This window comes from Acinonyx jubatus, chromosome D4, assembly GCF_027475565.1.
Source record: "Acinonyx jubatus isolate Ajub_Pintada_27869175 chromosome D4, VMU_Ajub_asm_v1.0, whole genome shotgun sequence".
Classification (NCBI taxonomy): Eukaryota; Metazoa; Chordata; class Mammalia; order Carnivora; family Felidae; genus Acinonyx; species Acinonyx jubatus.
Genome location: NC_069391.1, coordinates 82,188,196 through 82,201,257, shown reverse-complemented (window position 1 = coordinate 82,201,257; position 13,062 = coordinate 82,188,196). Strand labels below are relative to the sequence as shown.

Below are 13,062 nucleotides of genomic sequence, written 5' to 3'. Positions count from 1 at the left end.
GTTTCATATCTTTTAAGAACACCTCAGTCATCTCGATGACATCCTGTGCGGCATAAAGGGAGAAGATATTATTTAAATACCCATTTTGTAGACTAAATTACAGGAGGAAGTGAGACCTACTCAGCCATAGAGGGAGGGGATTGAGTTTATCATTTAGCCTTTGACTATATTGAAAGTCCCTCTCTTACACTTAATTCTTCATGTTTCCATGCCTTGGCATCATTAATGAAGCTCACATTCCTGATGGCATAGAGAGATTCAGTTGGTTTCTTCCCACTGAAAGTAGAATGAATTTTACCATAAGTTCTTTTTCAGGAGAAGCATTCACCTCTTTTCATTGTGTGCCTACAGATACATTTTATGGAATTAGTAGGCACATTCAGGGAAATGGGACGCATCTGCAACTATGTTGTTTTTATCTTATCTTATCTTATCTTATCTTATCTTATCTTATCTTATCTTATCTTATCTTGTGTTTATTTATTTATTTTGAGAGACAGAGCATAAGCAGCAGGAAGGGCGGAGAGAGAGAACCCCGAGGAGGCTCGGTGCTCAGTGCAGAGCCCAATGCGGGGCTTGAACTCATGATGGGGAGGGAGATCATGACCTGAGCCGAAATCAAGAGTCTGCTGCTTAACTAACTGAACCCCCCAGGCGTCCCTGGAACTATGTTGCTTTTAAAATGGATTTAGAGCACAGGACCATTGTGAGCATGTTTTTAAGTATAGGGGAAGATGCTAGAGGGGAAATGGAATCAGTAATAAAAATACTGGATGTTTTTTGAATCTTACAATGTGCCGGGCACCATAGTCCGACCTTTATTTACATGCATTGTCTCCCTTAATCCTCCTAACAGCCCGATGAAGTGACTGAGGAATAAAATGGTTTCAAAAACTTAACGCCATGTCACAGAATCAGTAAGCTGTGGCGCTCAATCAGAGCCTAGATTCGGAGAAGAGGGCAGAACATTTGAATAAGAAGGCAAGGAAATGGGGAAGGAAGCAACTCTGAGGGGTGCAGAATGGAAGTCTGGGGAAATAGTTCCTAGATCTATGCAAAAGAAAGTAAGAAGAAAGGTTGCCTGCTCAGATCATGGGACAAGGATAAAGAAGGGACTTGGAACATATTTTGTAAAAGGTACTCTGGAAAATTTGTTGAGAATTCATAGGAAGTTGTGCAGTGAAGCAGCCTCATTCTTAGGGGCAAGCAGTTGGTGTTATTTTGTAACCGCCCCCAGCAATGTGGGGGAGTCTGGGAATGGCAGCAGTGGGGGAAGGTGATGGCAATGTCCCAGGGTTGGGGAATGGCAGCGTGGGCTTGGCATGGCCTCGGGGGGGGGCTTGTACTCATTACGGATGTCTGAGCTGCCATCGGACTATTAGGATTCAAAATCCAGCCTCTGTTAATTACCAGTGATGGGACCTTGGTTAAGGGTCTCCCCGCTTCTTCAAATTTCAGTTTCCCCATTTGGAAAATGAGGATAATAAGAATTCTTCCTTCATCTGCTTTTTGTGAGTGCCCAATTCCATATAAAGTGTGAAATGCGGTGTATGTAAGTTTCAGTACAGGTTGGCTCATGTTATTATGCTAACAAAGGTATGGCTCAAATGGTGGACCAGAGGGTCTTGCCTGGGATAAGAGACCACGGAAACTAGAATGGACCACTAGCCTGTGATTAATCAGGTGATGACGAGCATTAGTATAGGAATGAGCAGGTTCAGCAGAGGTACAGAGTAGGGTGGCTGGCAGATAAGGAATTTATGGGCTGAGGACAACCAAATTTGATATTTTTGAAAGGATTTCAAGCGACAACAATACTTCAGGTATGACTCTGCCAGCCATTGGCTAAAATGAAGAGGCAAAGTCATCGGAGTAGATGACGTCAAGGAACTTGGAAGTTGTCAGCGGCTACAGAGGTTGCTGATGAACTGTGAGGGTAACAATGTGAGTGGCTGGTAGGCATCATAGAAAACCAACATTCTAGAAGCTGTTTTCCTTTTGGAAACAGGTGTGCTTTGTCATTAAAATTCGGACTGTTTAAAAGTGAGGGACAGAGCTGGCTATTGTATTAGTGTAGCTCTAAGGATTAGGATAGAAAAGAAATTATTTCTAGATTTCTCTTCAGTTGAAAGTTACAATATAGTTGGGTAATTCATACACAACCCATCTATTGTCTATCGTTTATATTTTAGATCTCAGTGTACTCATTTGATTGAGTGTACTCATTTGATTTCCCAAACTTGTTGCAAAAAATCTAAAGTGACTTGCATTAAGATGTAAAAATTAAAAAGAAAAGAAAAACAGAAAGAGGACGAATTGTTGATTTTCTATTCATTTAAAGTGTATCACAACCTAATTGTCCTTTTGATTTTATAAGGAAACGGATCAAATATTTTCTGTTTAAACCTTATTTCATTTATTTAAAAAAGTTTTTTTTTTAATTTTTTAAATGTTTTATTTATTTATTTATTTATTTATTTATTTATTTATTTATTTATTTATTTTTGAAGGAGAGAGAGAGACAGAGCATGAGCAGGGGAGGGGCAGAGAGAGAGGGAGACACAGAATCCGAAGCAGGCTCTGGGCTCCGAGCTGTCAGCACAGAGCCCCGATGCGGGGCTTGAACCCACGACTGTGAGATCATGACCTGAGCCGCAGTTGGACGCTTAACCGACTGAGCCACCCAGGCGCCCCTATTTAAAAAAGTTTTTAACTTTATTTATGTATTTTGAGAGAGGCAAAGTGAGTGGGGGAGGGGCAGAGAAAGAGGGAGACCGAGAATCCCAAGCACAGGCTGTGCTGCCGGTGCAGAGCCCGATGCGGGGCTCAAACCCACAAAACCATGAGATCGTGACCTGAGCCGAAACCAAGAGTCAGAAGCTTAACCGGCTGAGCCACCCAGGCACCCTGCTGTAACCTCCTTTTAAGAACTTGGAAGTCACCAGAGAGTGTGAGTTGGGGGAAATAGTTGACCCTGTAAGCTGCCTCAACAAGGCAGCAGACCTGGGAGTAGAAGCCATACTTTCTTTCTCTAGATGCACTTAGGAGGCTGCAGTTTAAATCTGGGATCCCTCACGTGTGTCAAGTGCATGTCCCATTGATGTCTCATATCCTGAATAAAGCAGATTACATAACCGGGTCTCCCTAGCAGGTGTGAAACTATTTTTAGGGAAGTTGTATCATTACTCAGAAGCGGATTCAGACAAACAAACATGTGGGTTATTAGCCTATGTAGAACAGGTGAGGCTGACCAAATTTCCTCCACCATGGATGAATACAGCATAAGGAATACAGAGGCTAACCGAGCTGTGAACTGTTTGTCCACTGTTTAGAGAACAAATGCACCTTTCTTTTGCTTGGCGGTGAAGGAGATGACACATCTCTAATCGAAACTGCAGACACCTTTTAAAAAATTTCTTTTGGGTGACGCGCTATTTTCACGTATTAGGTCCTGCCCCAGATGTGGTCTCCGACAAAATCTATCAGATCAGCAAGACAATTGAGGAGTACGCCATATGTCCTGATCTTCGAATCGACCTATCTCGGCTTGGAAGACAAGAATTTGACCTGGAGAACAAATTCAAGCCATTCAGAGGTAATAGATTATATTTTGAAAAAGAATAGCTCCGTGAATGGGGGTGACTCTATCTTCTGCAGGGGAGGGCACACATTAAAGCGTTTGGATTGTCCATTTGGGGATTGATATTTGAGAAATAGATGTACCACGACTGTGGTGCACCGAGAAGTCAGAGCAGCCAAGATCTTCAGAACTGGCAACTTTCGAAAATGACTTTCTAAACCCAAGATCACTTTCAGTAGAGGAAAAATGTCATGGCTGACTCCGTTATAGCATTCCGAGGATAGTCTGTGAATTGCCAAAACATGTCTTTGCTTTTCTAATCAATTAAGGCAAAGATGCTGGAATGCCTTAAACAGTTGAGGAGAGACTCAGCAAGGTAGTGGGGTTCTTAAAATGGCCCATGGAAGGTAGGCATTTCTTTTCCAAGCCAGAACCATGCCATTCAACTTGATTTAATGCACAAGTAGTCACCTATTCTATAGCAAGTACTGTGTTAGGAGATTTTACAAAGGAACTCAGTAAGTACTGAATGGAGTTAGGCAAAGAACAGAATGAAATTGCCCCAAATATCCTATACCGTAGAGTGACTAAAATTTCTGGAGTACTCAGATTATAACCTTTAAATTTGTGGGTTAATATTGAACCATATAATACCATCAATATCATATAATATGCGTATAGCATATTATTATTCCCCTCTCTTTTATCTTACTGCTTTTGCCTAGAAGGCATACAATTAGCGATAAAGCCAACTATTTACTCCTTTAGTGCCCTATAAGCTTGACTACAGTTTGTGTTAAGGTGTTGTCTTTAGTTGACTTAACTAAAAGGATGAAATGCCTGGCTGACAGGCACATGGCATTTGTGGGACAGAGAAAACCTTGAAATGGACTGTTGCAGGGTCATACTGTTAAGCTAACACGACTGCCTTTTTCTTGAAGGATTTTGAGTCCATTGCTTGCTTAGCCAGTCGGCAGACATTGACTGAAAGCCATGTGATACTGGAAGCCATGTGCCTCCTTTTGTAAATCTAGCTGGGAGCGTGCACACGCACACACACATGCGCACGCGATGTCTTGACAACTATCGACAAGAGACGTATTACGTGAAACAAAATGACTTAAACATGCTTGCGTACATACATTTGGGAAAACTGGACAAGGAAGTGACTGGGAAAAACCAGGCGTTACCGTCAGGAAGCAGTTGTTATTGATTTATTGATTTTTGGTTCCTTCACGATTTTTATGGTTGTTCCAGAGACCCCCGTGTCTTTGGTGAGCTCAGAGTCAGGCAGTTGATGCAGCCCCATTGCTAGTGTGCTGAGTTTTCTCAAACGCTCCAGATACCAGGAGGTGGGCAGAAGAATTCCTTGGCTTCCAGGAAGAATTTGGGGATGAGTGTTTGGGATGATCTATGTGCTGTGTTCTTGCTGCTTTAAATGTTGAGCAAGGCTTGAGTTAATTGGAAACACGTTCATTCCTTGGCATTTCCCCTTAAAGGGTCAAGAGCATGAACTACTTGACGCGAACTTTCAGTTTTCACTGAATTCTACTTTCTTGTTTTTTACATTTCTATTTACCATGTGTTATCTGCTGTGAATACCAAGTATATTTAGGCAAGCGGTTCAAGAATTAAAGAACCGGAATGAAACTGCCAAAAATATTCTCGTATCTTATAGAGTGAGTAAGACTTCTAACGTATTTAGGACATAACCTTTTGTTTTATAAATTATTATTTTTTTTATTGTGGTAGAATATACATAACGTAAACTTTTCCATCTTAACCATTTTTAGGTCTACATTTCATATAAATCCTTGATTTATTGTACAAATTAATATCCCCCTCATGTCAAAAGATTAGTCATTGCTTTATTAATTACTTAGTTTATTGTATAATTAATATCCCCCTCATGTCAAAGGATTACTTAAAAAAAATTTTTTTAATGTTTTTATTTATTTTTGAGACAGAGACAGAACATGAGCAGGGGAGGGTCAGAGAGAGAGGGAGACACAGAATCCAAAGAAGGCTCCGGGCTCCGAGCTGTCAGCACAGAGCCCGACGCAGGACTCGAACTCACGGAGCGTGAGATCATGACCTGAGCTGAAGTCAGACGCTTAACCAACTGAGCCACCCGGGCGCCCCAAAGGATTACTTTTTAGTGAACACAAACCATTTTGTGTTCATTAAAAACTAATTACAGTATATATGAATGGGCACGCATACTACATTGATTTAAGTGCAAGGAAAAATATTTTTAGGTTTGTATTTGACAAGATGATGAGACAGTTTCATATAGAATATTAAAATTCCATCCATTAGGGGTGCCTGGGTGGCTCATTCAGTTGAGCATCTGACTTCGGCTCAGGCCACGATGTCACAGTTTGTGAGTTCGAGCCCCACATTGGGCTTGCTGCTCTCAGCACAGAGCCCACTTCAGATCTTCTGTTCCCCTCTCTCTCTGTCCCTGCCCTGCACGCACTCTCTATCTCTCTCGAAAATAAATAAAACATTAAAAAATATTTTTAAATTCTATCCATTAAATGTTATGCCTGGATTTACTGAAAATTATTAAAGACGGATTGATAATATCTTACCAGGTTTAATATTTCAGAATTTGAAAAATTTGAAAGACAACATCCATACATGTCAACATAAGTATGAGTTTAAAAGCAGGGCTTATGGACAAATTTTAGTGCCTAAAGAGTCAAATATTTACTATTCTAGGGAAAGTATTTTCTCAGTATTAATTACATGCTGATGGCCAAGTCTGAAAAATGTAATGTGTTTTGGGTTTTGTGTATCTGTCAAATAACTGGAAAAGACTAGTTTTGGATTTCTGGTCATCGGGTGGTAACAGACATTGAAGAACATTCGTGTTTAACGAGGATTTCTAAGTATCTGGCATTGACCCTGAAATTGGGACTGGACTGGGCACACGAGAGACTTCGCACAGACTCAAGAATATATCCTTCATCACCAATTCCAACCCTGGATTTGGTGGTCACAAAGGCATTTAGAAAATAGGGATCACTGAAGTCACTCCTTGATTTGTTCCAAGCCTGCTGAGTCATTGTTTGGCTAACCCCCACAGGAGAGGAACAGGGTGTGCCCAGGTGCCTCTTAGCATTGGGGTGTGTGCATTTTTTGGGGAGGAGGTGTTAGAAGGATGGTGGGATAAGAGGGCGTAGTTTTTATCCGAACGACTTTATTTTGTGGTTGATTTTTCATGTGCAAAGAAGGACGTATAACTTGTACTATTTATACCCAATAATGGCCTGAAAAGTGTGTAGGATCTTGATTGTGCCTTAATTTGTGACTTAGCCTACAAATGGGCACTTGGCTTCCCACATGATGTGTAGGGTTCTGATGGAACTGTGATCGGAACTTCATGCTTTTAGGGTAGTGATTCTTCTTTTCGTTCCCAAGTATACTTCATGGGTATGGTCATTGACGTTTCCTTTTGCTTTTCTATCCTTAGTGGAGATAGTGGACCCAGTAGATATCTATCTCAACCTCCTTCGGACCATCTTTGACTTTAATGCCATCAAGAGTTTGCTGACAGGGCCCGGACAACTGAAGATCCGAGTTGATGCGATGCACGGAGGTAAGTTCGTGGTCTTCTCCCAATTGGTGGCCAAGAAATGTTGAAGAGGCCTCTACCCATGTTGGGTTTCTGAGATTATGAGGAAGATTGGGTTCATGGATATTCACACAATGTGTGTGTGTTCAGATACACTAATTATATCATCATTTTGGTAAGATTGGTGTCCAGTGTCTACACTATCATAACTCTTAATCCCCATACTCTCCCAGGATCTATATCTTCTCACTTCATGTTCCTGGAGATCTCTGATGTGCTCCCCTCTGCACTGGTTGCTCTCTTGAGTTGTTGTTGTCCTTATCATCATTCTAGTAATTCTCTTTACCCCTTTCTCATGTTGACTCTCCTTATGTCCACATCCTTTGTCTTCCATTTTTGTGATTTACCTCCTTGTTTTGGAGGAACAGATTCTCCAGGAGCTCGGAGAGAAACCTGATGGGAGCTGAATGTGTTGAGTCATTGCATATCTGAAAATACCTTTTTTTTCTTGTTCTCACGGGATATTTATTTGTCTAGATATAGAAATTTAAGATGGATATTACTTTCCTTCAGAAGTTTGAGGGCATTGCTCCATTGCCTTATAGCCAATTGTATTGAATTTGAGAAATCTGATGCTATTCTGACTTTTAATCCAGGTATGAAATCTTTGCTTTTTCTTCTCTGGAGGCTTTTAGGGTCTTTGGCTTATCATTACTGTTCCTACCTTTTGTACTGATGAGTCTTAATGTGGGACTATTTTCTTCTATTGTGCTGGGTACTTGGGAGATCCTCTTAATCTGGAAACTTGTATCCTTTAATTCTGGAGCATTTTCTTAAATTACTTCTTGAATGATTTCCTCTATTATTTTCTCTTTCCTTTCCTTCCAGAATGGTTATTGTTTAGGTATTAGACCTAAGGGACTGATTCTTTAGTGTTCCTATTCTCTCCTCTACACCTCCCCCGCCACCCCTATTTTCCTTTTCTTTGTTTTGTGCTACTTTCTGGGAGATTTCCTCAACTTTTTTTCTAAGCCCTCCCATTAAGTTTTTCAGTTCCACTATCATATTTCTAATTTCCAAAAACTGTTTTTTCATTTCCAAATAATCTCTTTTAAAAAATAGTGGGCCTATTCATGTTTCATGAGTGCCATATTTTTTAAATGTCAGGTTTACTGATTTATACGTAGTAAAACTGACATCTTTTAGGCATACAGTTTGATGAAGTTTGACAAAAATATATAGTCATGTGATGACTATGACATTCAAGATATAGAGAATTTCCCCCACTCTAGAAAATTACCTTGTGGCACTGTGTAATCATACCCCTTATCCTAACCCATAGCTCCTGGAAATCACTCATCTGCTTTTGCCCCTATAATTTTGCCTTTTACAGAACGCCATGTAAATGGAAGCACAAAATATATACCCCTTTATTTTAGGCTTCTTTCACGCACGTAAAGTTTTGGAGACGGATTCGTGGTGTTGTATATATCAGGAGTGGTTCCTTGTTACCAATGAGTAGGATTCCATTGTATGGATGAACCACAGTTTGTTTATTTATTCACCAGGTGATATAGTTAGGGTTATTTCTAGGTTTTGGCTTCTACAAAGTTCCTATCAACATTTGTGAACACGTCTTTATGCATTACTTGATTTCATTTGTCTTAGATCTGAGATTTCTGAGTCATAGGACAAGTGCATATTTCTCTTTATAAGAAACCGCCAAACTGTTACCCAAAGTGGCTGTGCCATTTGCACCACCATCAGTGTATGAGGGCTTCACTTTTTCCATGTCCTCACTTGGTATTCTCAGTCTTTTTGATTTTAGCCATTTTATCATATCTTATTAATCTCTGTTAAAATATTGCTGGTATATATTTAAAAATTTTTCTTCTCCTTATAGTTTCTGTTTCCTCCAGGTTGTTCTTTATGCTTTTTGTTTTGGTCTCATGTTAATTGCATTTTCCAAAAGTTTGGTGATCCTTGGCTGTCTGGCATGTTTAAGAATGAGGCACTAAAATTTTTATTGGGAGATCGGAGCTCATGTGTGGAGCTCGTCCTCCATGGGTTTTACTCTAAGGTCATTTGTGTGGGCTGTTTAGTTCTTTCTTATTGGGCCAATCATATTCCCCAGAAAAAGATCTTTCAGGTTCTTGCCCTAGCATTCATTATCTGGCCTAGAGGGAATACAGCTTCTCTTTCTAAATAGTTTGAATAATGTAGCTGGTTTTGAGCCTCATTGCCTAGGTTGTACTATATGTCCATCTCTGAATCAATCACTGTGGATGGAGGGCATTGATTGGGCACATCTAGGTCACCTTCTCAGCCTTGGGGGAAATGGAATTTAGCCATGTCTGTATTATAAGAACTGAGATGGGGAAAGGATTGGTTCTCCAAAGGAAACCTAAAATGCAAAGTCAAAAGATGTTCACTATTTGACGTTTGCATCTTATCAGTGGAAAATAAATGGAAAGCAATGCTTTACATATATTTCAGCCAACAGGATTGCATGCTGGTCCCCAGATGTGCTGTATGTGTGTGCTCTGGCTCTATTCCCTTGTTTATAATATCATTTCCATTTGGATGACATCCCCAGTCCCCATCTCTATATTCTTTCTTCAAGTCTTCTTGGAAATGCTACCTCCTTCTTGAAACCTTGCCTGTGGTTGTTTCTTCTCCTAAGCCGTTAGATCTAATTATTTCATAAATATACATTGAATAGCACAGTCTTACTCTTGCATTCACTCACCTGTCGATTTCACTCATCCCACTCCTGCTTTAAGAGGCCAGTAATGTAGGGACTGTGTGCTTTGCATCCCTTGAATATGTTGCCTTCCATTCTTTTTTTTTCTATTATAATTTTAAAGTTTCTTTATTTCTGAGAGAGAGAGAGAGAGAGAATGAGCGGGGGAGGAGCAGAGAGAGGGAGACACAGAATCCAAAGCAGGCTCCAGGTTCTGAGCTGTCAGCCCAGAGCCTGATGCGGGGCTCGAGCTTGTGAACTGCGAGATCATGACCTGAGCCGAAGTCAGATGCTCAACCGACTGAGCCACCCAGGTGCCCCACTTTTTTTTTAAGTTTTTTTAATTTTTACTTTTGACAGAGGTATAGTGTGAGCATGAGTGGGGGAAGGGCAGAGAGAGAGGGAGACACAGAATCTAAAGCAGGCTCCAGGCTCCGAGCTGTCAGCACAGAGCCCGACGCGGGGCTCAAACTCATGAACCGTGAGATCATGAGATGGACTGAAGTCGGATGCTTAACTGACTGAGCCACCCAGGCCCCCCAATGGTGCCTTCCATTCTTAACATTGGGATTCCATGGTAGGCACTCCATAAATGTGTGTTGAACTGGAAAACACCATCCCTTAGCACTTATTTTGTAAAATATGCTTCGTTTTATATGCTACAGTGGTTTACAGTGTCTAATTATATACTTGACAGAGTCAAAGTGATTGCAGAGACAAAGAACATCATTGGAGCCTTTTAGTGCTTTTGCATATATTTAGCTCAAGTTTTCAGTACATAAAAAGCTGCACACAATGGATCATTATTAAGCAGTTGATTTCTTTCTGGCAACATATTAGAAAAGTTTTGGAGAAAAATATTATGTAACTGCCCAGCATAGTCATTGGCACATATTAGGTGCTCAATGAATGTCAGCTGAAGTATTACTCTGTGTTGTGTCTTGAAAAAGCTTGGCGAATTTCTTTATTCTGTGCTCTTAAATTGCCCTTCTTGTTTTACCCAGGATAGAAGACATTTGGGGGTTTCTTTAAAGATTTCACATTGCTGCGTGTATCTCTTTTCAGTTATGGGACCCTATGTGAGAAAAGTCCTGTGTGATGAGCTGGGAGCCCCAGCCAATTCTGCAATAAACTGTGTCCCCCTGGAAGATTTCGGGGGGCAGCATCCTGACCCAAACCTGACATATGCAACAACCCTTCTGGAAGCTATGAAAGGAGGGGAATATGGATTTGGAGCGGCATTTGATGCTGATGGGGTAAGTAGGAAAGTTCTCTGCCTGCTGACCCTTTTGCCATGTAATAAGCTCGCCCCTGGAAGCCAGAGAATTCCTGGGGCCGGTTGACATATGGCACATTTGAACCCTAACTGGGCTCTGCATCTATTCTTCTGTTTAATGCTCTTCCATATTGCAATTAAATAGCTTTTGCTTTTCTTAGTTCTAGGTTAGCCCGATGCTGTGAAAAAAGGTTATGTCTTAAAAAAAAAATTCATGCGATAAATCTCTCTGTATGGTTGGTTTTGTTGAAAGCGCCGCATGAAGGCAACAGCTCTTTCAGCTATAACTCTCGTTCTCCATTGTGTTTTGGGGGAAAGTGTGAAATAAAGTACACGGGGGCTACGGAAGCTCAAGGTCATCATCCACAGTTCACCAGGTTGAACACATTGCTAGTTGGCCAAGATCACGGGCCCTCCAGGACTCAGGAATTTAAAAGGTTTCTCATGCCCCCTGTAGCCTCATTCAAGTTGTTTGAGGTTGTTTAAATATAGGAGGGCAGTAAAGAAGCTTGTGCTGCTGGTGGGAACGGGCTGCTAGCAGCAGATGGCTCTGTCTCATCGTTTTCACACATTCTTTCCGACAGGACCGTTATATGATCCTCGGCCAGAATGGCTTCTTTGTGAGCCCTTCTGACTCCCTGGCCATCATTGCTGCCAACCTCTCTTGCATTCCATATTTCCGGCAGATGGGGGTGCGAGGGTTTGGGAGGAGTATGCCCACCAGCACGGCCCTGGACAGGTAAGCAAGGATGTCACCGTGGAAAACGTTACGGTATGCTTCTGACGTCACTGTCCCCTTTGTGGGTAACTGTCCCTCATTCTCCCCTACTCCGGCGGGAACTGATGGAAGTGTGGGAACTTAGAGACGCGTGTAGTGTGCTTGATAGGGACGTGAAGCATCAGGTGGCCTGAACTGGATTCCCGGTTCTGCCGCTGCTTAGCTGCGGGAACTTGACGGATGTATCCGATCCCTGTGTCTCATTCTTTTTTGTCAATCTCTTCTACTTTGGCAATTCCAGTGAGTGCAAAGTATCATTTCCTTTTTTTTTTTTTAATTGAAGTGTAATTAACATATAGTGGTATATTAGTTTCTGGTCCACAATGCGATTCAACGATTATATATATTACTCAGTGCTCATCATAATTAAGTATACTCTCAATCCCCTTCACCCCTTTCACCCATCCTCCCACCTACCTGCCCTCTGGCAACCACCAGTTTGTTCTCTGTTTTTAAGAGTCTGGTTTTTTTTGTTTGTTTGTCTCTCTTTCTCTCTCTTTTTTTTTGTTTTGTTTCTTAAATTCCACCTATGAGTGAAATCCTATGGTATTTGTTTTTCTTCAATTGACTTATTTCACTTAGCGTTATATCACATTGTATTTAACAGCTGAGGAATATTCCATTTACATATATGCCCTTTCTTTATCCTTTCATCTCTGGAAGGACACTTGGGTTGTTTCTGTATCTTGGCTATCTATTATAAATAATGCTGCAGTAAATAAAGGGGTACACATATCGTTTCAAATTAGTGTTTTCATTTTCTATGAGTAAACACCCAGTAGTGCAATTACTGGATCATATGGTAATTGTATTTTTAATTTTTTGAGAGCCCTTCTTACCGTTTTCCACGGTATCTGTATTAATTGATATTCCCACCAACAGTGTGCAAGGGTTCCTTTTTCTCCACATCCTCACCAACACTGGTTATTTCATGTCTTTTTTATTCTAGCCATTCTCATAGGTGTGAAGTGACATCTCATTGTGGTTTTGATTTACATTTCCACGATGATCCGTGATGTTGGGCATCTTTTCATGTGTCTGTGGCCATCTGTATGTCTTCTTTGGAAGAATGTCTGTTTAGGTCTTCTGCCCACTTTTTTTTTTT

At 41.0% G+C, this 13,062-nt stretch overlaps 1 protein-coding gene across 1 annotated transcript in view; it reads left to right on the top strand.

Annotated features, from left to right (window-relative positions):
• Positions 1 to 13,062, top strand: part of PGM5 (phosphoglucomutase 5) — a 179,423-nt gene that overhangs the window by 23,431 nt on the left and 142,930 nt on the right. Inside the window, exons 3-6 of the mRNA XM_027041085.2 lie at positions 3,449 to 3,595; positions 7,059 to 7,184; positions 10,969 to 11,159; positions 11,764 to 11,918. Of these exons, the coding sequence (XP_026896886.1) occupies positions 3,449 to 3,595; positions 7,059 to 7,184; positions 10,969 to 11,159; positions 11,764 to 11,918 (619 nt within the window). The remainder of the gene's footprint in view (positions 1 to 3,448; positions 3,596 to 7,058; positions 7,185 to 10,968; positions 11,160 to 11,763; positions 11,919 to 13,062) is intronic.